Source organism: Myotis lucifugus, unplaced genomic scaffold (assembly GCF_000147115.1).
Source record: "Myotis lucifugus unplaced genomic scaffold, Myoluc2.0 scaffold_5, whole genome shotgun sequence".
Taxonomy (NCBI): Eukaryota; Metazoa; Chordata; class Mammalia; order Chiroptera; family Vespertilionidae; genus Myotis; species Myotis lucifugus.
This window is the reverse complement of record NW_005871053.1, coordinates 10,183,774-10,211,032: the sequence shown is the minus strand read 5'-3', so window position 1 is coordinate 10,211,032 and position 27,259 is coordinate 10,183,774. Positions and strand designations below refer to the sequence as shown.

At 38.5% G+C, this 27,259-nt stretch overlaps 2 protein-coding genes and 1 non-coding gene across 6 annotated transcripts in view; 1 reads left to right on the top strand and 2 right to left on the bottom strand.

The window, feature by feature from the left end:
- SLC25A12 (solute carrier family 25 member 12) overlaps positions 1-10,613 on the bottom strand; it is a 104,928-nt gene extending 94,315 nt beyond the window's left edge. The window contains exons 1-2 of the mRNA XM_006083135.3: positions 10,562-10,613; positions 4,900-5,003 (exon numbers count right to left, since the gene is read on the bottom strand). The gene's annotated coding sequence lies outside the window, so the exon portion shown is untranslated. The remainder of the gene's footprint in view (positions 1-4,899; positions 5,004-10,561) is intronic.
- A 112-nt stretch (positions 10,614-10,725) lies between these two features.
- The window catches only part of HAT1 (histone acetyltransferase 1), a 48,058-nt gene continuing 31,524 nt past the window's right edge, over positions 10,726-27,259 (top strand). For 2 of the 4 annotated variants that reach the window (XM_023744896.1, XM_006083138.3), the window contains exons 1-4: positions 10,726-10,851; positions 13,210-13,314; positions 19,406-19,481; positions 24,657-24,777. In XM_023744896.1, coding sequence (XP_023600664.1) covers positions 10,845-10,851; positions 13,210-13,314; positions 19,406-19,481; positions 24,657-24,777 — 309 coding nt within the window. In that variant the 5' untranslated portion in view covers positions 10,726-10,844. Of the gene's footprint in view, positions 10,852-11,118; positions 11,137-13,209; positions 13,315-13,755; positions 13,891-19,405; positions 19,482-24,656; positions 24,778-27,259 lie in introns of those variants that run through there. The other 2 variants (XM_023744887.1, XM_023744890.1) reach the window with 2 other exon arrangements.
- LOC111823606 lies at positions 11,734-11,840 on the bottom strand. The gene has a single exon (XR_002826675.1). It is a non-coding gene; the product is annotated as a U6 spliceosomal RNA (small nuclear RNA).

The window sequence follows — 27,259 nt, the reverse complement described above, 5'->3', positions numbered from 1 at the left end:
GTGGTGGGGGTACTTTTCTTCTATATAATAAGAAATACGATGTAGAAGACCATCCCCCCGGTGCACTCTACACCAAAACAGGGTAGAGCAATCCACCTAACCCAGTGACAGATGGCAAATCACTTTTCGTCGTACTCGTGCGGGGACAGAGGCTAGCTGGGGAGAGTTTGGCCCTTTCCCTTCCCACGCCCTCCAGGGTGATGATCAGCGCGGGAGAGAAAGTCAAAGATAGAGAAGAAGATCTAGAGATATGGAAAACCGTAAAGACTGAGAGCCCATGGGACAGAGATATTAAAGGTAGGGAAACCCAAGAGCGTGTTGAGCCCCAGGAATTCTAGGAATAGTTTATGTGGCAGCCCCAGGACCAGAAGTGGAAACCCAGATTGTGGGGAGCACCAGGAATGTTGAGAATCGTAGTTCTGGTGGCAGACAGATCTCCTAGACCTGTGGTTGGCAAACCGCGGCTCGCAAGCCACATGCGGCTCTTTGGCCCCTTCAGTGTGGCTCTTCCACAAAATACCACATGCAGGCGTGCACATACAGTGCGATTGAAACTTCATGGCCCATGTGCAGAAGTTGGTATTTTGTGGAAGAGCCAGTATTTTGTGGAAGAGCCACACTGAAGGGGCCAAAGAGCCGCATGTGGCTCGCGAGCCGCCGTTTGCCAACCACTGTCCTAGACACTAGAGCAAAGTGAGCCTGGAGCAAGTTACTGTTGCAGTGGGGGATGGAGGGAAAGCAAAGGTGAGAGACATAAGTAAAATCAGAGTGTCTAGGAAAACTTCCAGGAAATCTCCACCAATGAAGCAAAGAAAAAAAAAAAAGCCTCTATTATTCTGTGAACAACAAACCAAACTGAGTTGGGGTCTCAGACAATTCGCTCATATGATTGCAAAGACAGACAGAAACTCCCAGATTGGAGAGGGCTCCCCTGAGGGCTCCCAGATTGGAAAGGGTGCAGATCAGGCTGAGGGACCCCCACACCCCCCAGTGCACGAAGGTCGTGCACCAGGCCTCTAGTATATATATAAAACCTTAAATGACCCATCGACTGAACAACCAAACCACCGTTTCATCAGTTGCTATGATGTGCACTGACCACCAGGAGGCAGATGCTCAACGCAGGAGCTTCCCCCTGGTGGTTAGTGTGCTCCCACAGGAGGAGCACTGCTCAGCTGACCAACGAGCTCCAGATGCCAGGCTCATGGCTGGTGAGCACAGCTGCAGCGTGAGCTTCTCCCACCTCTACGGCAGCACTACGGAGGCGGCGGCAGGCGCAGAGGGCCGGGATGAGCTGGAGCTGTGCCCAGCTGGGGCACAGGCTCCTCCCCAGCCGCCTGCCACTTCAAGCACTACTCCATCCCTTGGGGGATGTCAGACTGCTGGTTTCGGCCCAATTCCTACAGGCCATTTGAAAGATGAAAACTAAAGAGAATGTGATCCATTGGTTCCTCCCTAAAAATTGAGTATAAGCTTGACTTTTCCCATTATCTTCAATCATTCCAGTTTGCAGGGAGTCCATACTTACCATTGTTAATAGCACAGATATTTCAGAGAACATATCTTTGAACCTAGTGAAGATTCCTTTAGGCCCACTTGATGTGAAATCATCTACTCTAACCTATTTTATCTTTAACTGCAATTTCTATAGCATCATTGGTAATATTTGTACAAGGACTCTAATTTATAAAGTATTCTTCCTACATTAGAATATTTTAGGATACTGAAGCAAGTTAAAAATGTCCTGCTATTATTTGTAGTGTATTGTTCTCATACCTAGGAATACCCTGTGTCTTAACCCAAGCTTGGTAAGAGATTAAAAGTTTATGGCTACTCTTTTTGTTTTTTTAAATCTCTACCCTATATGACTTCAATGGAAAAAATACATGAACTAGACAGCATAAAAATAATGTAAGGCTTGCCCTGGCTAGTGTGCTCAATGGTTAGAGCATCAACCACAAACCAAAGGCAATTCCCGGTCAAGGGTATGTTCCTGGGTGGCAAATTCATGTGGGAGGCAACCAATAGAGTGTCTCCCTCACATTGATATTTCTCTCTTCTGTCTTTCTCTCTTCTCCCCCTCCCTCCTTCCCTTCTACTCTCTCTACAAATCAATGGAAAAAATATCTTTGGGTGAGGATTAACAAAAAATAAAGTAAGGCTCACCAAAAAATGACATTTCAAATTACAGCTATTCTTATCAGTCCCAATAATGATTTACATATGTATTTATCTACCTTTAATAAATTAATAAGGTGTCATAATGTACTAAACATATCACTATGCTATTTTCATTTGTGCTTACATATGGGTTCATATAAAATTAAATCTCCTAATTGTAAATAAAATTGTCATTTGACATTTAAATATATTTATTTTGTTTAATAGGAAGCAAAGCAAAACCTAGATGATTAAATCATACAGATACTATTTGAATAAACTGGACATTTGTTGTCTCCCTGTGCATTTTACTCAAAAGAACAATGTGAAGTTCAAAATCTAAGAATAAAAGAACTTGAAAATGCACTTGAAAAGGAAAAAAATAGCAAACATACAATTTATCTCAGCAGGGCTTCTATATACCCAAGGACAATGTAGATGTACTACCACAATTTTTTGAAAAATCAAATTTCTTCCAGGTCGTTCTTGTGATTCTAGCTTAACAAAACTTATATAAAACAAAATGTTGTAATTATTTGTTAATATTTTAAAATTTTAGAAAGCCCTTAAAGTTATTCTTAAACTTTGTTTTTTTAATATTAGACAGGGAGAGGGAGAGGGAGATAGAAACATCAATGATGAGAAAGAATCATTGATTGGCTGCCTCCTACACGTCTCCCACTGGGGATTGAGCCCACAACCCAGGCATGTGCCTTGAACAGAGAATCAAACCGTGACCTCCTGGTTCATAGGTCAATGCTCAACCACTGAGCCACACTGGCCGGGCCTTACAAACTTTTTTAAGTGGAAGTTTTCATTTCTCCAAGTATTTGTCCTTAAATGAGACTGCTACATGTATTCTTAACATTAACATTCAAATTTTTAGTAAGACTTTAAAAAATGAGAAAATAACCCAGTATTGTAGTAAATAAAAAATTCCATTTTTAGAGGAATTGATTTTAAGGGCCAAGCAGAGAGAGGAGGGAGATTATCAAACCTCAGAGTGGGCCTAAGAAGAGAGGATATGTGCAGTCTCAAATGTAAATGTATTTAAACAAAAGCTAATCTGAATAAAAATCTTCAGTAAATGTTAGTAAAAGAATTTGTTCTCACTTCAAGTAAGAACTCAAGGATGAAGATAACATAGTTCCAGCTTTGGAGAAGTTAACAACAGGTAAATAAGCTTAAGAGTGGAGAAGGTGATGACTTCTGATTATTCCCTAAGACAGACAGGAAAGTAAGGCAATCCTTCTGTGATAAGCAGGCCTACCTTGGTGAATGAACGCAGCAGGCCCCAGATGCAGCAGGCCTCAATGAAGCCGACTAGAGAGAAGTGAGAGAAGAGTACAAAAGCCTCACTCTGGATGAAATGTGGGCTGCTGCAGGGTACATCATGGGCTTGCTCTGTTTGTTGATATTACAGTGGATATACATCTGGAGTAAAGATGTTATACCCACTGTACCACTTACCCAGACCTGTGTTGAACTCTGTAAGTATATTCCAAATAGGACCTGGATTTGGGGAGATAGCAGCTAACATTTAATGTCTGAATGTTTGGGTGTTTAACTCATTTAAGAATAGAGAAGGAAGTATAGAGGAGGAGGGTAAGCTCCTGGTGAGAACTAGCTAGGCTTTCTTAGAGCTCTATAAGATAGCTAAAACTTAATCTGAGTTAAAATTCTCTGGGGAAAGACAGGGCTACTGATGATCTGAGCCTGTCTACAAGAATACCCCTGTGTCCCAGAGAATCATATTTATGGAGCCACTGTTCAAGGATAAATTTACTCTGGCAAAAGAGCATCTCCAGTCAATTATGTTGATGACTCCCTCTAGGCCAAAGCTACTTCCTGGTGACATCCAAAGCACAAGTTAATAAGGCCTGTGTTACACACATGTTGGCAGTAATGGGTTACATGTGAATGGGGTGTTTTATAGGCTGTTTGATTCAATCACATGCTCAAGGATGTTTTAAAGCAAAGAAACTTAGCAGTTTCTAATCCCAAGAACCACTCAGTACTTGAACAAAAGTCGTTTGTGGGGGGAGAGGGGTAAGGGTGCTTTGTATTTTTGATGATATTACTACAAAGTCATTTAACAAACATTGAATCAATGTGCCAGATACAGTTACTTTCTAAAGTAAACTATTACATGAAGGAAATTAGTCCTTTCTACAGGAAGAAAGGGAAGAAAAAAGTGGAAAAACATAGGACCAAATTGAGAAACTTGGGCCACGTACCGGTTCTATCAGTTACTTAATGGGAAACCTCAAGCAAGAGTGTGGGATTAAATCAGGGATCTTCAGGGGTGCACAGGTGTCTAAAAAATTAGAAGTTAATATTAATATTTAATATAGGAATTAGCAGTATTAAAAATACATTAGAGCCCTAACCGGTTTGGTGCAGTGGATAGAGCATCGGCCTGCAGACTGAAGGGTCCCAGGTTCGATTCCAGTCAAGGGCATGTACCTTGGTTGTGGGCACATCCCCAATAGGAGGCATGCAGGAGGCAGCCAATCAATGATTCTCATCATTGATGTTTCTATCTTTCTCTCCCTCTCCCTTCCTCTCTGAAATCAATAAAGAAATATATTTTTAAAAAACTGTATAAAAGTAAATAACACCATATCTGTAGTAAAATAAACTTCTTCACATACAATAAAATGTAATTTTACAAAGATATAAAAAAATGTAAATTTACTCTTTAAATGCATCCTAACCCTACCAATACACCCATCTTACCTGATGAAGCAGGTTCTCTTTGTTATTATAATGGTGCTAGTTGGCATGACCCTTTCTTCCTCTTAGCTCATTCAAGAGACAGGCAAAGGGATTCTCTGACAGCCCTGTGTTGATGAGATTAATGACAAACTTAAAGTCTGGAATCCCTCTAGCAAATTTTTTGGAAAGAATTCTTTTAATTTTACAAATTTGCACAGTAACTGTTGGTATTGCTTGTTGAAAACTATATATATGCCTTAAAATTCTGAGTTGTAAAAATATAAGAAACACTACAATAAAACTACATTTTATTTTATAGTTCTTTTAATATCTTATAATTCTATAATTCTTTTATAATTCTTGAACTAAACACTTAATTGACAGCATTATATAGCTGGTATAGAAGCTCTTCACTTTGTGTGTCCAGATCACCTGAAGTTAAGAGTCTTGCTGTGCATAGTGACATGTGTAAATGAGTTACAAAGTCTTTAATGAAAACCAATTTATTAAAATGACAGCTTTCACAACATTATGAATATACTTAACACTACTGAACTGTATACTTAGAAATGATTAAGATGGTCAATTTTATGTGATGTGTTTTCCACCACAATCAAAACTTAAAAAGGGTAAAGTGACTAAAACAGTATCATCAGTTTAAATGTCATAATTTTTAGTCTTTTCTCTTTAATATCTAAGTAACATTAATAAAGTTTTCTTCACCCTCCCCTACCTGGAAACTCTTTCACATTAAGAAACAATGTAAAACAACAGCAAAAAAAGTTTAAAAACAGAGGCATAGTCGTCATTTTTTGTTGACTAAAACTGAAAAAAGAACATTTGAAATAGCATTTTAACTGTGGAATTTAAAATATCATAACATTATTGTATAACCCACCCTAAGTAGACATACATAATGCCATTCTTATGAATTAGAGTTTCAAAGAGTAAAAAAGGCACCACTGAATGATCATTTTGTAAACAAGTATAAGAAATTATGGTGCTCTTCCCTCATTTGACGAATCTTTGCTTATAAATGACAGAATGCAAAACTAGAAATATTAATTCTCAACTAACTTCCTTTTTTCAATTAAGCTGCTTGCACTCTTTGACTCTGTGTATCATAATTTATAGAATGTAAACTAGAGGGTAAGGAGTTAGCAACCATGTCTAAAAATTCCAAAAAGAATGATAACTTTCTAATTATGAAAGCAACCAGTACATCTCATTAAAAGAAGCAAATGGTATTTTTTTAAAAATCCCTCATTGCCCTAGCTGGTTTTGCTCAGTGGGTAGAGCGTCAGCCTGCAGAATGAATTGTCTCAGGTTTGATTCCAGTCAAGGGCACATGCCCATATTGCGGGCTTGATCCCCCAGTAGGGGACATGCAGGAGGCAGCCAATCAATGATTCTCTCTCATCATTGATATTTCTATCTCTCTCTCTCTCCCTTCTCCCTTCCTCTCTGAAATCACAGATATATATATATATATATATATATATATATATATACTTTTTAAATCCCTCATTAATCCCCATCTCAAAATTCCCTCTCCTACAGGGAAGTTAAACTTATTAGGTATGCTTGCAAATGTTTTCTATGTTTCTATCATAATATATTTTTATACAAATAAAATAACATTATAATGTAGTGTCACTTATTTTTTAATTATATAGTAGATATTTTCCCAAGTCAGTAGACATTAGCCAGTGCTATTCTGTGTGTGTGAAAAGTCAGAGAATTTTATAGACTTTTATATGTTCTTGGAGAAAACCATTTACTTCTAAAAGTTTGAAATTTGATATGAGATTTATTCACACTTAATTTTACACATAAATTATTTAATTTGGAGGTAAGACACAATTTTTCATTTCAAGAGGACTTTTACATGATGACAATCACAAAATTGGCACACCATATTAAAAAACTAAATCAAAAAGAGCTAGTCAAGTATGCAGCTTTATATTAATTTCAATCTCATCACGCACCATCCCTCATGCATGATTGTGGAAGTATCTGCTGTGAGCTTACTAGTATATTAATAGAGAATGTCTGAGGTCACGAATGATTGTTTACCAAACTAAACCTCTTTTTCTAGTGTTTAACATTTTGTTATAGAAAAATATTACAAATAAAAATTATTGTTATTGAAGGTGTTCATTTCAAAAATCACATGTGATACACAGGTTCAAGCTATTTGCCCCTTGTCATATAGAGACATCACAAACACACTATGTGAATTATTGATTAAATGCACCTTGGCATCCACTACCAACTTAGTAATGACACATTCACTATGTCAATTAATTGAAAATGAGAGTGAATGAAAACATATTCAGGTATTGCCCTAGCTCAGTGATGGTGAACCTTTTGAGCTAGGCGTGTCAGCATTTTGAAAAACCCTAACTTAACTCTGGTGTCGTGTCACATATAGAAATTTTTTGATATTTGCAACCATAGTAAAACAAAGATTTATATTTTTGATATTTATTTTATATATTTAAATGCCATTTAACAAAGAAAAATCAACCCAAAAAAATGAGTTCGCGTGTCACCTCTGACACGCGTGTCATAGGTTCGCCATCACTGCCCTAGCTGAACCAGAGCATCGGCCTGTGGACTGAAGGTACTCCAGTTCAATTCCAGTCAAGGGCATGTGCCTGGGTTGTGGGCTTGATCCCCAGTCGGGGGCTTACAGGAGGCAACTGATGAATGATGCTGTCTCATCATTGATGTTTCTGTCTCTCTCTCTCCCTTTCTCTCTGAAATAAATAAAAATATATTTTTAAAAACCATATTCAGGTATTGAGTTTACTCATAATTTGTTCTTAGAGAATCAAAAAAAACTACTAGAGAAACATGACAAAATTTGTATTTCCTCATTCAAGAAATTTGTCTAAAAATCTGTAATTGTAAGACAAATGTGCTTTTTTTAAAAAAAATGGCTAACTTTGGCCGAAGCCGGTTTGGCTCAGTGGATAGAGCGTCGGCCTGCGGACTGAAGGGTCCCAGGTTCGATTCCAGTCGAGGGCATGTACCTTGGTTGCGGGCACATCCCCAGTAGGAGATGTGCAGGAGGCGGCTGATCGATGTTTGTCTCTCATCGATGTTTCTAACTCTCTATCTCTCTCCCTTCCTCTCTGTAAAAAATCAATAAAATATATTAAAAAAAAAATGGCTAACTTTTTTTCCCCATTGTTAGATTCTTATTTAGAGATGATTCCAATTTTAATTTGGGTCCTCTTTTCCCAGAGGGTAGGGAGGGTGATTCAGTATTATAAGGTATATTCAACAAACACAGGCATGTTTCAAAGAGGACAATAGAGCACTGTTATAATCAGTCAAATTGTAAATGTTTCCTTTCTTATAATCATGTAAAATAAAAAAAGCCAGCCACTTTTATGAATGTTTAGTTATTTCCAATTTGCCAGTATAATTAATACTACATTGAACATCTTTGTTGATATGTCTTTGCATATTGTACAAATAGTTTTGCAGGACAAATGCTTATAAATGGAACTGTTGCCTCAAAAGATATACAAATTGAAAAATGTGTTAAAGTTGTTAAATTTGTTAAATTGCTTCTCAAAAACTAGTTTCTATACCTATGGACAGTGTATGAGAGTTAAAAAATGGAATGTATAATCTGTTGGTAATGTGTGTCTTTAAGTTATTCCTCTAACAGTAGTTTTCAATATTAACTTGTCTATTTTTATTTTATTTTATCTCATATGAAAGTCATCTAGCTGGGTAGGGGATTCTGGATAACTTTTCTGGGAACTGGAACTCATACCCCACCCCTATACCATTAGCACTAAACAAATGAGTTAACAAGCTATTGTTATTTTTCTGTATATATTTTAAAATAAAGACACATTAAGTACCTACCTTTACCTTTTAGATTTCATATTTCCTACCTCCACTTTTTGATGACCATATGTTTAATACCATGTCTTTAAAAAATATCCCTTCTGGAGGTTTCAAGATATGATAGCAACATTTACTAGTCTATATACTCTTGAACCTGTAGCAAACACATGATTGCTAGTTCATTCCTAAGAGTATATTTTCTAGACCTCTTATTCTAGAATAAATGTAATCATACAAATACCACCTCATATTAACATAGAATTTTTGATATTTTCCATTTGACTTTCACAACAACTAGTATGGTGACTGGGAAGGTATTATTTTCTCCAGTTAATAGATAAAACAAGGTCACAATCATGAAAAAGTAGAACTTAGACTAGTACAGTTTGGACTTTCCACACCACTATGCTGCCTCTTTCATACATAGTAGGACAGCATATTCCTTTTCATATTTTATTCCATGGTGGTAACATTCACTTCCTAAATTTTCTTTAGGATAAGGTAAAATATAAATTCAAAAAGAGGGGAAAGACCCTACTAAAAAAGGAAATATATTTTCTTTTTTGGTAATTTTACTATTATGATTCTGAAAGAAGTCATTCTTTCATCTTTTAGGCAAACTGTACCTAAACATGTATTCTGTGGCATTTTAATAAATGTGTGAATAGCTCTAAGACAAGGATAATTTAAAACTGTAACCTCAATTTTGCAAGCTGATCACACTAAATGCTAGTCACATGATATAGCGCATCATATTCCTTATTCATATTCATCTTATTTCTTATTCATATTTATCATGTTTAGTATTTCTTTACTACAACTAACCATGAAGTCACAGGACTAATCCGTTTCAGATTTGCTGCAGTTGAGAAAAATTTTCTTGACTTATTATAAGGATCATAATTGCTGTTCAGGTTTTGGAAAGAAATAGTAAGTCTTGACATTTTGAAGACATTATTGCTTCCCTTTTTTGATCCATAATGTCATTGATTATAGTATTGATTCAGTTTTCTATTTAACACTATGATCATCATTTCTGGTGTTCCATTAAGGCTTAAAGGAAAAGGATCTGAGCATTCTCGGTACCTTTTTTGATCTTATCTTCAAGAGGCCCATCTCCATGTCTTATAACCTATGGGGTATCTGGAGAACTGGATTCTTGCATAGGCTGTATACTGAGAGGACTTAGACAATTTCTTTTCTGGGCTTTAGTTTCATCTCTAAAATGAAGGGGCGCATTCGTTCTAGACTATCATCTTAAGGGTCCATTTTAGCGCTAGCATCATCGTACAACCTAATAACCAACATTTGTTGACACAAGGCATTCTACAGTATACACAACACTGTAGGGATACTTATGGTTATCAAGAAAGTGGCTTATCCTCTGGGACAAGCAGTTTCAACAGTTTCTAAGTAATAATAAGCCCAATGGCCGAAAACAGGTAGCACATGGCGACGTGATCCAAGCCGCTAAGACAGGTCTGGAGATATTAACTATTTCAGTGCACTACATGGTTGCCTAGTAACCTTCGGAGTGAAAGCAGAGTCCCTAAATTGATATCGCGCTGTATACTGTTAAAAAACACGAGAGAAAAGAAAAACGAGGTTAAGCAAGTATGGACAGCAAAAACAGAAACAAGTAAAGTAAGTGAAAATTTCTCCCGCAACTGCAACTCAAGTCCTACATTTTAAACGAGGGTGCAGGTGTTTGGATCTATCCTTCAGGCCAAGGGGAGAGTTTTTCTCTCCGTCTCCAAAACATCGCCGGGAGGGGGGGGGACAGAAAGCCATAAAGCATATTATTCAAATTAACCTCAAGAAACGTTCCCAGGGCTAAATGGAAGGTCCCTTTTACGGCCTCCTCCTCTACTTCAGGCCTACTGAACGGCTGACGGCACCCGCGGCGGTCAGGCAGCGGCCGGAGCATTCCCGGCGGCGTAAGTCCCGCCTTCTGAGCTGCTTCCGCCGCCCCGCGCGCCCAGCCTCCTCCTCCCATTGGTGGGAAGGGGAAAGGCGTCACTCAACGCGCTCACTTCCGGCCAGGGAGCGCGCGGGTTGATTCGTCCTTCCTCGGCCGCGGTGCTCCCAGCTCGGAAATGGCGGGTAAGTTCCCGGGAAAAGTTTACCAAGGGGAGGGGGCCGGCAGGTTTGGGAGAGAATGCCGAGGCCGCGGTGACAGTGCCCGCTCGGAACTCTCGGGCTCCAGCCTGGGTTCCAGAAGGCCTGCTTCGGGCTGCGGGCGCGGAACTCCCAGCGCAGCTTCTTGTGGCTCGAGGTTCGCGCCCCCGCCCCCAGCTGCTCAGGGTTCGGCGCCTTCTGCGAAGAACTTGACCCCTGCGGAGCGACGGGGAGGCCGGGGGGGAAAAGCGTTGCGATTCGGGGTGTAAGGTGCCAGGTGCTCTGAGGCCTGTTTCTCTTCTCGCTCCTTTCGCCCGCTGCTGCCTCGGCTCCCCTAGGCTGGTTCGGTTCCCGCCAGATGATCTGAATACTCGGGTCCTCCTCCCCCAGATCCGCCGCCTGCCGCTGCCATCAACCTAAGAGCTAGCGCGCTGCTGCCTTGCCCTGCACGGGGGCTCTCGCTTGAGCGTTGGCTGACTTTGCCGGCTCCTTCGTCTCTCACACTTTCGTATCTCTAGGATGGGTGTAGATTTCCTTGGAGAAAGAGGTTCTCTCACGATCCCTGCGCCTAAACTCTTCTTAGACTGTGTCTACTATAATGTAATTCTCTCGTGGTCATTCTGTTCTGCTCTCCAATTTATTGAGTCTCCTTTACAACATTTAAGAACAACATCTAATAATAATGTCTGTTTTTTGGTACGTGTATGAAGACTGTTTTGATATGACTATATATGCCCTCCCCCCCCCCCCAATTACATATCTTTTGACGTGATGAACAGTTTCTCTGTTCCCAGTGCCTTCGTAGTAGTCTCACGACACTTTTTTTTCTTTTTTTTTTTCCTTTTTTCTTTTCTTTTCTTTTCTTTAAAAAATATGGAACGCTTCACGAATTTGCGTGTCATCCTTGCGCAGGGGCCATGCTAATCTTCTCTGTATCGTTCCAATTTTAGTATATGTGCTGCCGTAGCGAGCGCTCACGACACTTTTGTGGATGTGCTGGATAGACAGGCTGTAGCTTGAGCTCTACAGACGTTTAAGGAAGAGCCGTGGGATCATTGAGTTCACTGCTGCTGCAAAAGAGGGGGGACATGGGTACTGTAGGGTGTACATGTTGTGAGAATTACACCTGAATTGGAATCTCAGCTTCGCCATTTAGTAGTGGGGTGCCCTTAATTAAGCAAGTAAGCCTCTTTCTAAGCCCGAGTTTTTGAATATGACATGGGACTTGATATAGTATCGACTTGTGTTATAGAATTGTGGGGATTAAGCTAATGTGGGATTTCACAAGTTAAATTTTGTTGCTTAGATTATACATAAATTCTTCGAGGTGGGTTCTGTTATCTCAGTTTTATAGATTAGGGTCGGAGAGGTCCGATGAAGTAATTCACCGATGAAGTAAATGAGTGGTGAAGACTGGATTCGAATGCAGGAATTCTGATTCCAAATCATTAATCTATAATTGCCTCAGGTGTTCCCCATTTTCTGTGTATGTGTTTTAACCACTTATTGAAGTAGTATGTACCCCTTTTGTACCCCTTTTGTTTCTGCTCATGATTTTTCCCCCTGAATTTTTACTAACTTTGATATTTATTTTGTCGGGAGACTTATTGTCATCTTTGCTTGAAAGTTCCTCTTGATAATGATTTCTTTCATTAATTGTTATATATCTTGGTGGCTAGCCATGTTATAAAACCATTTGGTTATTCCAGTAGCTGGAATAGTTTATGACTATGCACAGATGGTAAAAAAAATACTTGTAATACAATGAAATTTTTCTTTCCTAACCTTATCCCCCATTCCTTCTCTTATCCTAGAGGTAACCATGGTTACCAGTTTCTTGTGTACCCTTTCTGAGATAATCTATGCATTATCAGTTCATAGTTCTTTTAATGGTCTGGAAGTACTCTGGGTATAATTTTTCCAGTATTAGAAATGAAATGTTATTTTAATTATCAAAGGACATTCTCACTTTATTTCTTAGTGGAGCAGTGGCATCCTTTTTATATTTCTTTTAAAAAGGCTACATAGGCATAAATCCTAGCAGGAAATTTATATTAGTATTAAATATTCAGAAATGTCAGTAATCTGTCATGTTAATTTTCAGGTGTACTCATTTATGTAAAGCAGTGCTGCTTCATAAGCCTTTATCTCAAATGATGTTTTATAAATGAGGCACTCATACTTAGTACATTTATTTAGGAGGATGTGAACAATGACCTATACTTTTATGATCTATAAAAATGCTTTAAATCTTACTTTTGTTTCACTTCTAATAACAACCCTATTTTTAGGTTTGCCTATTTAAACCATTTTCAACCAGACCTTTAAAAATCTTTCTCTTAGGATTTGGTGCTATGGAGAAATTTTTGGTTGAGTACAAAAGTGCAGAAGAGAAGAAACTGGCAGAGTACAAATGTAACACCAACACAGCAATAGAACTAAAATTAGGTATGTATGCCATTTCTAAGTGGTATTATGTATGTACTGTGTGTCTATATATAATTTAATCTTTGAAGTAGAATTTCATGTAAGAGCAGTTGTTTGTGTAAATATAGTTTTCTGCATTTATTGAACATATTCAGATTTTATTCAGTCTTGATTTATGTCATGGAGTGGGTAGATGTTTGAGAGGTGGCAAAATTTACATATAGGAAGTACAGTGTGGCAAAAAGTGACAGGAATAAGTGGTCTCAGCTTCTTTAAAATATTTACCTTTACTCTTTCTTATAAAAATAATAGACAGTAAGTGTTGGTGAGGATGTGAAAAAACACTCATATAATGTAGAAGGGAATGTAAAATAATACAACTACTTTGGAAAACCGTTTGGCAGGTTCTTAAAAAAGCTAAACATATGAATTTATTAAATGACCCAGAAATTCTACTCCTAGGTATCTACCCAAGAGGAATGAAAACAAATGTCCATATAAAAATTCATACATGAATGTTCATAGCAGCATTACTCACAATAGCCAAACAATGGAAACAACCCAGATATCTATCAATTAGTAAACAGATAAAGTGTGGTACGTATATCTATATGATAGAATATTACGTGACAATAAAAAGGAATTAAGGTCTGGTAATGCTGAAACATGGATGAACCTCAAAAACATTCTAAGTGAAACCAGACCAAAAAAAAACCCAAAAAAACTACCCCATATCCTGTATGATTCTTTTTGTATGAAATGTTTGGAAAAGCCAATTCTATAACAGGAAGTTGATTAGTGATTGCCTGGGGTTGAAGGTGGGAACAGAGATGGCTGAAAATGAGCATGGGATTTCTTTTGGGAATCATGGCAGCGTTTTAAAATGAGATTGTGACCATAGTTACACAATTTTAAATTTACTAAAAATTATTGAATTATACACTTAAAACAAGTGAGTTGTATGGTATATAAATTATGCTTCAGTAACACTGTTTAATTATATACTCATAAGTCCTGGTTCAATCACTTTATGTCCCCATTTCCTAATCTTTAAAATGGAGTTGATAGTATTTACTTTATAGTGGTGTAAAGATTAAATGAAAGGTTAAACACAAGTAAAGTGTTTGAATAACTTAACTTTTAGAAATTCTCAAATGTCAACTTCTGTCATTTAAACAACACAAACATAATAGAAATACAAAGAAAATGACAAATAAGGTAAAAGATAATACTGATCTAGATTTTTTCCTTGTACAGACATTATTTTTCTAAAACCAGGAGCCTGTGGTTAGGCTCTTTTATTATTTTGCTTAACAATGTCTTGAATATCATTCTCTGTAAATAACATATAGATCTATCCTATTCTTTTAAGTATGTAGTACACTATGACTGTATCATAACTTATTTAAGTACTAGAAGCCCGGTGCACAACATTCATGCACTGGGGGTTGGGGATCCCTCTGCCCAGCCTGCGCCCTTTCGCACACAGTTCGGGAGCCCTCAGGGGATGTCTGACTGATAGCTTAGGCCCACAGGGAGCAGGCCTAAGCCGCAGTCAGACATCCTTAGCGCTGCCACGGAGGCAGCCCGGCTTGTGGCTGAGCGGTGCTCCCCCTGTGTCTGCCCCTAGTGGTCAGTGCACGTCATAGCGACCGGTTGTTCTGCAGTTCGGTCTATTTGCATATTACCTTTTTATTATATAAGCTAGGATTCCCTATTAAGGATTGCTTCTCCTCTCGTTATTAAAAATAATTCTCCAATAATTATTCTTGTGTTTATCTATACGAACTTGTGTGTGTGTTCAGCTTTAAACCCACTACTTAACAACTGTATAACCTAGAGCAAATTAGTCCTTTTTGCATCATTCATCTGTAAAATGAATGTTCAATAACTCTTGTGAGGATTAACTGCAATCTATATATAGGAGTCTTAGCAACCGTTACAAACGAACGACTGGTCAACAGGTTGCTATGATGCACACTGATCACCAGGGGCAGATGCTCAATGCAGAAGCTGCCCCCTGATGGTCAGTGCGCTCCCACAGCCAACCTCCTGCAGCCAGCCAACCTCCTGCGGTCCCTCCCCCCAGCTGGCCAGCCCCGGATCGGCCCCGATCAGGACTGGGCAAGACAGCCCCGATTGCCAGCCAGGCCGAGGGACTCCACCTGTGCACGAATTTGTGCACCAGGCCTCTAGTAATGATTATAAAATTATTAGCAAATTGCCTGACACACAGTTAATGTTCAAGTGACAACTACGTAATAATATTATTAGTAACATGTTATTTTTTGTGTGACTACTCCTGAAGACTATATCCAGTGTTGGCATACAACATTGGTCACAGAAAAAGCTGTAGTACATAAATGTTAGTAGCAGCAATATTCAAAATAACCCTAAAGTGGAAGCATCCCAAATGTCCATTAACTGGTGAATGGATAAACTAATATGGTATATTCATCCAGTAGAGTATTATTCAGCTACAAAAAGGAATGAAGTACTGATACTTGCTACAACACCAATGAACCTTGAAAACATACTAAGTGAAAGAAGCCAGAAGCAAAAGGCCACATATTAGATGATTCCATTTATGTGAAATGTCCAGAATGAATAGGCATATTTAGAGATTTAGTTTCATTTCTCTCATAGTAATTGCTATACTTATGTAAGTATTGAGGGTTATTTAATGAGAATAGAAAACTCACAATTGTCCCGTATTTATTAAAAGGACCAACTCTATTCTTTGTGCCCTTGGCACCAGTTGTTTGTTCCTGTTGTCTAGGTCTAGGGCCTTTTGCCTTAACCCTCTTTTGAGAAGATAACTTTTATTCTAATTTCTCTCAAATATAGCCCTTAGTATCTTCTCAATGTATAATCCCAGGAACATTTGGGCAACATTTTAGACATAAGCACATCATGGTTGAAGGTTATGCAGTGAACAAGTTTTCATGTAATAAAATGTCTAATATAAAAACTCCACTTAACTGGATAGTAAAAGAATGCTTTATAAAGCATATACATTGGTTATAAAAAGTTTCTCTTGGATTCTTATATTTAAAATCTAATCAAACCCAAACAATAAATATCTATATAATAAAAGCCTAAGGGACCGTTACGGCGGAATGACCAGAACGACCGGTCGCTATGATGCATACCGCCAGGGGACAGAAGCTCAATGCAGGAGCTGCCCCCTGGTGGTCAGTGAACTCTCACAGGGGGAGTGCCGCTCAGCCAGAAACCGGGCTCATGGCTGGCAAGCGCAGCTGCCCTGGCAGGAGCCTCTCCCACCTCTGCGGGAGCACTAAGGAGCAGTGAGCCGAGCGGTAAGGAGCCTGCTGCTAAGGAGCAGTGAGCTGAGCTATAAGGAGCAAGCAGGTGGGTGGTAAGGAGCGAGGGATCCCGGATTGCAAGAGGGATGTCCGCCTGCTGGCTTAGGATCAGGTCTCAGCCGGCAGACAGACATCCCCTGAGGGGTCCCAGACTGCGAGAGGGTGCAGGCCAGGCTGAGGTACACTACCCCCCCCCCCCCCCCCCCCCCGCAATGGGCCTCTAGTCTATAATAATAAAAGTGTAATATGCTAATTAGACTGGACGTCCTTCTGGATGTCCTTCCTTTCGGACAAAGCTGCAGCGGGCGTGGATCAAGGCAGAGGCAGCTGAGACCCCCGCCTGCGGCAGGGGCAGGCAGGGCCCGCAGCAGAGGCCCTCAGTTGCAGCGGCGGCAGGTGGAGGCCGGGGCCGGGGCCAAGGCCCTTGCACGAACTTTGAGTATCGGGCCTCTGGTATAGTATAAAAAGGTGGTTCTACTTTCATTTTTTTGCATGTATCTGTCCAATTTTCCCAACATCATTTATTGAATAGACTATCTTTACCCTATTATATGTTCTTATCTCCTTTGTCATATATTAATTGACCATTAAGGCATGATTTTATTTCTGGGCTCTCTATTCTGTTCCATTGATCTATGTGTCGTTATGCCAGTACCATGCTGTTTTTATTACTATAGTCTTATAGTATAGTTTAATGTCAGGAAGCATAGTACCTCCAACTTTGTTCTTTTTCAAGATTGCTGTGGCTATTTGAGGTCTTTTGTGGTTCCATATAAATTTTTGGATTATTCTGTTCTTGAAAAATGCCTTTGGTATTTTGATAGGCATTGCATTGAATCTATAGATAGGTTTGGGTAGAATGGACATTTCAATGATGTTAATTCTTCCTATCCATGAGCACAATATATGCTCCCATTTATTTGTATCTTTTTCAATTTCTTTATTCAGTATGTACATTCTGGATATTTTTATTTCCTTTTGGTAGTATGTAACTTACTCCCCTACCCTCTATATTTCTTTTTTTAAAAATATATATTTTATATTGATTTCAGAGAGGAAGGGAGAGAGAGATTGAAACATCAATGATGAGAGAGAATCATTGACCGGCTGCCTTCTGCACGCCCCCCCAACTGGGGATTGAGCTCGCAACCCAGGCATGTGCCCTTGACTGGAATCGAACCTGGGACCCTTCAGTCCGCAGGCCTACGCTCTATCCACTGAGCCAAACCGGGTAGGGCCCCTCTATTTCTTGTAAAGTGGAAGACAATAAAGCTGGTTTAGATCTAAGATAAATATTTTTGGAAAGAAAACTTTATAGGTGATGGTGTATACATTATATTGCATTAAATCAGGAGACACATTATGTTGGTCTATATCCAATAGTGAGTTAATTCTAAGATCCCTTGGAAAGGTGTTAAGTGCCAGATCTCTACAGGTCTTTTCTTCTGTAAATCAGTAAGCTGTTAGATGATACTTTGGTACCCTGCAAGTGACTTGCTTTGTGAGGACAGTATTAGCAATTTTTCATCTACAACTCATCTTTTTTTCATTCTTCAATTGCTTAAGGATTTTTTTTTGTAAAATTTTTCTTCATAAGATAAATTATATTGGGAAACTGTTCAATAATATCAGTATTCATAGTACATACAAATACAAGTAACAGGATTCCCATTTCCATTTTGGACTGGTAGAAATTAAAGTTGAAGGTATAGAGTATTGTCAAGGATGTGGGAAACAGGAGCTTAAAAGCTGCTGGTGGGTATATAAACTGTTACAGAATTTTTAGAGGGCATTTAAGTAGTATTTATAAAAAATATTTTGGTACTTTCACTAAGCATTTCTACTGCCAGGAATTTACCTTGTGTATATTGTAAAAGTACAGCAAGGTATTATATATAAAGATGTCATTGCAGTGTTATTTATTTTTAATCCTTACTTAAGGATATGTTTTTATTGATTTTTTAGAGACAGAGGTAGGGAGAGAAAAAGAGGGGAGGGATAAACATCAAAGAGAAACATCAATCAATTGCCTCCGCACCTCAACCAGGGATCATCAACCTAGGTATGTGCCCTTACCGAGAATCAAACCGGTAACCTTTTGGTATATGGGACATCGCTCCAACTAACTGAGCCACCTAGCCAGGGCACAGAGTTATTTTTAATAGCAAAATAGCCCCAAAACTAGAAACAACATTGCAGTCATAAAGAATGATGTGATGATATGGGCTTCATCAACTCAGATTATTGTTGTTCTCAATGCTTCCTATAGATTCTGTTTTTGTTTCCTTGATGTTGAAACTTTTTTGTATCTCAAAGTGTCTTTTTTGGTTTTGTTTAATTTTTGCATTGGGTATGAACATACAGAAAAATAAAAACTAAATCAGATGCCTCTGTCATACCTAGTTTTCTAATTCTTAGAATCAGTAGGTATTATTTTCTTTTTTAAAAAATTTTTGTTGATTCATTTCTTTATTTACTTATTTTTAATTCTTTATTGTTTAAAATATTACATATAGTATTACATGTTTCCTTTTCCCCATATTGACCTCTCTCCGGCCACCGAATCAGTAGATTTTTGGTACTAAAGTACTCAAAGTGATTTTTTGATTTGCATTGTTCATTTGTCTCATGAGAATTCATTATAAGTCATGTAATGGAAAAGCAACAACTTTCAGTAAGAAAAATATTGACTATATAGTGAAGTTCTTGAAATGGAAATAACCTGTCACCTTTAATATCTTTAATTTAATATCTTTAATATCTCTACATTTTTTTCTTTTAAACAGTTCGTTTCCCCGAAGATCTTGAGAATGATATTAGAACTTTCTTTCCTGAATATACCCATCAACTCTTTGGGGATGAGTAAGTAACATAATAAGATGTTTGTCTAATTAGTATGGCAAAAAAAATTCTATTTCTTTAAAAAAAATTAGAAATCAGACTTTATTTTCTTACCTGTTATTTTTCATGTCATTTATTTTAAAATATATATTAGAATGGCATTTTTGACATTGAAACACCAATTTACTATCTATTATTTAGTGCCATAGATGCATTATCTTATTTAATTCTCACTGCAGTCTTAGTGATACCAGGTAGTATTATCATTTGTTACAATGTACATTGGTCTAACTGGATAGTTGCCTAAGAACATATGAAAGGCTGAAATTCAGATTCAGGCAATCTGACTACAGAGCCCATATTCAAAACTACTACTTTTTCTAACTATCACTTTGGTATGCTGCTTCTAGTGCAAAATACACCCTCCCTTCTAAAGCAAGAAAGCTCAAATTATTATTCTATGACAAGGAAGTAAGCAGTTGAGAGAAATTTATTTTTAAAAGCAACTTTAAAGGTATGTCTTGGAATATTCAGCACAATGCTTTTATTTCCTGTACCTTCATTACATTATTAGAATAGTCAATTACCTTTTTAAAAAACTGAATTTTGAAAAAAACTTTGTTTGCAGAAAGTTGCAAGAATAGTGCTCTGTATATCCTTTATCTTGATTCACTAGTTGTTAACATTCAGCTATATTTGCTTTAATCACTCTCCTTTTAAAAAAAAAGAATGTTTGTTTTTTAAAACTATGTTTTTATTGATTTTCAGAGAGAGGAAAGGAAAGATAGAAACATCAATGAGAAAGAAACATTGATATGCTGCCTTCTGCACACCCCCTACTGATGGTGGTGCCCGAAACCTGGTCATGTACCCTGATGGCAATCAAACTGTGACCTCCTAATTCATGGGTTGATGATGCTCAACCACTGAGCAACACCTACCAGGCAATCATTCTGTCTTCTTATATAAATACAGGGTGGGGCAAACATAGGTTCACATTTGTGAGTACAGGAAGCACAAAGTTTATTCTTGTATTATTATTTATTAATTAATTATATTATTTTCCATACGAACAACTGTAAGTCTATTTTTGCCCCACCCTCTATATCAATATGTTGTTGTGGAGCCATTTGAGAGTAGGTTACAGATACTATCTTGACTCCTTACTCCTAAGTTCTTTAGTGTGGAGTTCCTAAAAACAAGGACACTAACTGTAGTAAAATTACCAAGACGCAGGAAATTTACCATTGATACGTTACAGTACTATTTTCTAATATGGAGTTCACATTTCAAATTTTGCCAATTGATTTTCAGCAATTCTTTTATAGCTTTTTTTCTCCATCCTGGACCCAGTCTAGAATCACATATTACATTTAGTTGTCACATATCTTTAGTCTCCATTAATCTGAAACAGTTCTTCAGGCTTTCTTTGTTTTTCAGGACTGACATTTTTGTAGAGTATAGGTTAGTGTTGTAAATCTTCATTTTGGATTAGTTTGATTGTTTCTTCATGATTAAATTCATATAATGCATATTTTTGTAGTACTGTGACAAATTGTATTTGTCCTTCTCAATGTGTTATATCAGAAAGTCCATGATATCAGTTTGTTTCATTGTTGGTGAGGTTAACTTGGGCCACTCAGTTTTGAGATGTCTGCCAGGTTCCTCCTTTTTTATTTATATATAAAATCTGTGGGGAAATACTCTGAGACTAACAATACCCTGTTTCCCATCAAACTTGTACCCAGTAGTTTTAAATCCACTACTGACTCTTGCCTTAATCAGTATTTTACTGTGATTATAAAATGGTGGTTTTCTAACTCTGTCATACCATCTACATTCATTAGTTGACATTCTACTATAAGGAAAAACTTCTCCCCATTATGTATTTCTTTGTTTATAACAATAGACTCTAGGATTCTTTTTTTTTTTTTAATCCTCACCCGAGGATATTTTTTCATTGATTTCTTTTTAGAGAGTGGAAGGGAGGGAGGGGGAAAGAGAGAGAGAGAGGGAGAGAGAAAGAGAAAGAGAAAGAAACATCGATTGGTTGAGAGAGAGAGAGAGGGAGAGAGGGAGAGAGAGAGAGAGAGAGAGAGAGAGAGAGAGAGAAACATCGATTGGTTGTGTCCCTGCATGCAGCCCGACTGGGGCCAGGTAAACCAACCTGCAATCCAGGTTGGGTTACCTGGCCCCATCTGGGAATTGATCCTGAGACCCTTGGGTGCTCAGGCTGATGCTCTAACCTCTGAGCCATACCGGCCAGGGCTAGGATTCTTTTTTAAATTCAGTGGGTTATAATCTGTTTCTGTTACAGAGTTTCATGATCCCAGATTAAGCAAGTAGTTATCCTGTCAAACCAGCTTTTGAGTCCTTTTGGTGTACCGTCATCATTTTGATACAGTAAGATATTCCAGAGTCACCTTGTACATTTCCTACTAGTTCTGGAGTCAGCCATTTTCCCAAGGAACCTTGGTTTGTTGTGTTTAGACATAATTGACATTTAAATTATTTCCCTTCATGGTTTTTTTCTATGCGTTATTTCAACACCTTTGATATATTTAACATGTTTTAAAATTGAAAAATGTCTTTTCATGGAACAAATTTCCTGAATATTTCTCATTATTGATATATCAGATTAGGCATTTAATGTGCTTTTAAATATTAATAATTATATTTTGTTATATTGATTCATACCAGAATATGAGCCTTTCATATTTTAAACGGGTTTTATTATAAAACTAGGAGCCCAGTGCGCGATTTGAAATCACTCGGCGCCGCCCTGCCTTGACACCCCAACCTCTCCACGCAGAGCTCCAGGGTGCCTGGCCCAGTCCCCAAACCCTCTGGCCTTCTCTGGCTGCTTCAAGCTCTGCCCTCAGTCCCTCAAGTCGCCTAGGGCTGGTCCCGCCTTCTCTGGGTGCCTCACCGCTTCCGCCCTGTCTCTGGAGCAATGCCCCAGCTAATATGCTAATGACCTGGTCGTTACCCGGTGTATCGACCATTAGCATATTAGCTCTTTGTTAGTATAGATAAGAATGTTTTGCCCTAATCAGTTTGGCTCAGTGGATGGAGTGTCTGCCTGTGGACTGAAGGGTCTCAGGTTTGATTCTGGTCAAGGACATGTACCTTGCTTGTGGGCACATCCCCAGTGTGGGGTGTGCAGGAGGCAGCTGATCGATGTTTCTCTCTCATCGATGTTTCTAGCTCTCTATCCCTCTCCCTTCCTCTCTGTAAAAAATCAATAAAATATATTTAAAAAAATAAGAATGTTTTCTCTTTGGATTTCTATTTTTAAGGAGCTGTTTATTTTATTCGCTTCCTTTTACTGCTATTTAAAATATCTTTCTGGCCTAGCTGATTTGGCTTAGTGGATAGAGCGTCGGCCTGTGGACCAAAGGGTCCTGGGTTCAATTCCAGTCAAGGACACGTACCTTGGTTGCAGGCTCCTCCCCAGCCCTGGCTCTTGTTAGGGCTCCTGCAGGAGGCAACCAATTGATGCGTTTCTCTCATGTCGATGTTTCTGTCTGTCTTTTCCTCTCTCTAAAAATCAAAACAAAATAAAACTGTCTGTGGTAATTTAGTGGGTAGGATGTAATTTTATAGATACTGCTTTTAATGGCATTTTGCACCTTCGCTTATCTGTCTTGATGCCATTAAAAGTGATGTGCTGGCAATAGACACAGATAACACTGTGGTGATAGCCAGAGGGAAAGGCGGGTGGGGGTAGGTGGAGGTGGGCAAAGGGAGGATAAATGGGGCAGAAAGGTACTTTGCTTTGGGCTGTGGGTGCACAATGCAGTGTGCAGATGATGTTTTGAGTTGTACACTTGAAATCTGTATGGCTTTGTGAACCAATATCACTCCAATAAACTAGAAAGAGAGAGAGCATGAGAGAGAGAGAGAAAGGAAGAAAGAAAGAAAAATAAAAGATAAGATGTGCTGGCATAGCCCTCTTCTAAGATAGACAGGTAATAGTCACACAGTAGTGATAATCATATTTTTATGACCCAATGAAGACATTAGGCTTGATCCTAGTATAATTGCCACTCCTTTCTACTGCACCTAATTTACAGAGTCCTGGAATAGACACTGCTCATATTTTGTTAGCCTAGACAGAAATCTGGAAATGACACTCTTTCAGACACTCTTCTTTGATAATTCATTTAAAAAAAAAAGCTTATTGAGATAATTTACCATATACTTGACCTATTTTAAAGTATTCAGTTCAGCCTGCCAGTGTAGCTCAGATGTAGAGCATCAACCCAGGAACCAAGAGGTCACCAGTTCAGGGCACATATCCAGATTGCAGGCTCCATCCCCAGTAGGGGGCGTACAGGAGGCAGTCAATCAATGTTTTTATCTCTCTCCCCATCTCCCTCTCAAAAAAAAAAAAAGAAAGAAATCCATAGAAACATATTTAAAGTATACAATTCATTGGTTTTTACCATATTCAGAGTTGTACCATCATCACCAGGATCAATCTTAGAACATTTTCATCATTCCCACCAAAATATCCCTAACCAATTAGCAGTCACTACCTTTTCTCCCATCCTCCCTAGACCTAAGCAGTCACTAATTTATTTTCTGTCTCTATAGATCTGGATAGTTTAGAATTCACTTTTTAAAAGACTTTTAAGCTGAAAAAGGGAATAGCAAGGTAGGGTTGGAAAAAGAGCAGCAGCTCCAGATCTGCTTTCTGAGTTCATGGAAGGATATAATTAGGTCTGTTACCACTTTCAACAGCTCTGGAGGTTGGTGGTGCAAGCAAGTGGTAAGTTATAAGGACTGGACCAAGGCTACATCTTAGCTGCTTGCCTAATCAGATACCAGTTTAACATTACTTGTCTCTGATTTTAAATGCCTTCTAGTAATAGTAGCAGCTACAGTCACAGTAGTAGTAAACATTTATTGAGTACTTGTACAATGTGCCAATGTTATAAGCAGTTTACATGTATTAACTGTTTATTTAACCCAAACAGTTTCCCTGAGGTTGGAGCTATTATTCTCTCTTATTTTATAAATGAGGAAAACTGAGGCAGTTTCATTACACATATTTCTGTTTTTTAAGAAGTAGTTTAAAATCTTAAAACTACCAATAGAGCTAAACTTGTTTATATAGGGTTAATACTTTTTAATGACTTCGCAAAGATTCATTTTGAGATCTTAGTTAACTGCTGTTTTTCCCCCTTTCAGTGAAACTGCTTTTGGTTACAAGGGTCTGAAGATCTTGTTATACTATATTGCGGGTAGCCTGTCAACAATGTTCCGTGTTGAATATGCATCGAAAGTCAATGAGAACTTTGACTGTGTAGAGGTAAGAAGAGAAATAAATTTATTTTGGACTCTATTTTTCAGTTGACTATAAAACAGGTTTTAAATTTTAAAGGTTTGAGGGAGGAGAAAATCTGTTACTTAGTAGCTCTGAAACCACATATTCAGTCTTAAGTTATGGAGATGATTGCCTGTTAATCTCATTAAAATTGCAGTTTTGATCCTTATCCTGATATGTTTCTTGAGTGGACCTTCTCCATAAAAACCTTCATTTTTATGATCGGAGTCGTATTTTATTTACCAACTTTTTTTTTTTTAAAATTACGCACATGAAAATTCCTTTTTTTCCCAGCAGTTAAGTAAGATGGAGGGAAATAACTAAATTTTCTGCTTTATGTAGAATCTGCCTATTTACATTTCTCATGCTGTATTTCTTTTTTTTTTTTTTTTTTTAAAGCTTTGGCAAGTGGATTTTGAATTTAAAAGTTGTTCTCTCAAGCCAAATTATCTTTTTTTTTTCTTTTTTTTTTTTAATTAAATTTTTATTGTTCAGATTATTACATTTGTTCCTCTTTTTTCCCCCCATAACTCCCCTCCTTCCAGCTCCCACCCCACCCTCCGCCCTCACTCCCCACCCACTGTCCTCATCCATAGGTGCACGATTTTTGTCCAGTCTCTTCCCACATCTCCCACACCCCTTTTCCCCCCAAGAATAGTCAGTCCATTCCCTTTCTATGTCCCTGATTCTATTATAATCACCAGTTCATTCTGTACATCAGGTTATTTATTCACTTGATTCTTAGATTCATTTGTTGATAGATGCGTATTTGTTGTTCATAATTTGTATCTTTACCTTTTTCTTCTTCTTCCTCTTCTTAAAAGATACCTTTCAGCATTTCATATAATACTGGTTTGGTGGTGATGAACTCCTTTAGCTTTTCCTTATCTGTGAAGCTCTTTATCTGACCTTCAATTCTGAATGATAGCTTTGCTGGATAAAGTAATCTTGGTTGTAGGTTCTTGCTATTCATCACTTTGAATATTTCTTGCCACTCCCTTCTGGCCTGCAAGGTTTCTGTTGAGAAATCAGCTGACAGTCGTATGGGTATTCCCTTGTAGGTAACTGAGTTTCTTTCTCTTGCTGCTTTTAAGATTCTCTCTTTGTCTTTTGCTCTTGGCATTTTAATTATGATGTGTCTTGGTGTGGTCCTCTTTGGATTCCTTTTGTTTGGGATTCTCTGCGCTTCCTGGACTTGGAAGTCTATTTCTTCCACCAGGTGGGGGAAGTTTTCTGTCATTATTTCTTCAAATAGGTTTTCAATATCTTGCTCTCTCTCATCTTCTGGTACCCCTATAATTCTGATGTTGGTACGTTTGAAGCTGTCCCAGAGGCTCCTTACACTATCTTCGTATTTTTGGGTTCTTTTTTCATTTTGCTTTTCCGGTTGGGTGTTTCTCGCTTCTTCGCATTTCAAATCTTTGACTTGATTCTTGCGCTCCTCTGGTTTGCTGTTGGGAGTCTGTATAATATTCTTTATTTCAGTCAGTGTATGCTTACTTTCTGAATGGTCCTTTATCACACCATCGAGGGTCTCATTAGATTTCCTGTACAACTCATCAAGTTTATCGACAGACTCTAGAAGCCTCTTGAGAGATCTCAAAAGTGTGGTTCTGAACTCAATATCCTCCCTTGATAGTTTTGTCCTGTTTCTTTGTCTCCGCATTTTTTACGCTTTCTTGGTACACCCCCTAGTGGTCTTTGTTGTAGTTAAGTCTTGATTGTTATAGTTAATACTAGAGGGATTTGACCTCCAGGCCGACTGGCTGTGCTAATCTAGCCTTTGCCTGAGGCTATCCGGCAAATGGTTCTGTGCAGGGCTTGGGCGGGGCTGGTGCCACGGGATCAACAGGGCGGAGGAGGGAGCAGTTATGGCTGCTCTCAGTCCGTCCCCAGGGGCTCTGCCTCTCTGTCCCAGCAACAGCTGCAAACCTCGGAGGGACCGTAGGCAGACAGTCCTGCTTCTCCCGTTTGAGTCTGGGTCCCTAGAGACTCGCCCGGATCTGGAGCTCTGAGTCTGAGGCGCCCTCCGGATTGAAACAGACAACCGCGCCCTCAGCCACCAGCCCGCGCCACGCGCACTCCGCACCTTAGTATTTTACTTCAGCACTGTGCCTCCTCTGATTCTCGGTTCCTCCTAGTTGTAGAACTTCCACTCAGCCAGCCTTCCTGTGGTTCTGGATGATGTCCGTTCCGTCTTTTAGTTGTATTTTTGAAGTGGTTGTTCGAGGCAGCGAACTCTGGCGTTAACCTATGCCGCCATCTTGGTTTTTTTTTCCTCATGCTGTATTTCTAATCCCACAAACTTTGCTAATATCTTTTATGAACATGGGTAATTAAGCTAATTACATTATAAAAAACTATTTGAAACAAATTGACCAAAAGAGGGTAAAAGCAGAGAGTAATTGAAGAGTATGCTTCTGTGGCAGGCTAAATTATGACACCTCCCTCCCCCGCCCAAAGCAGG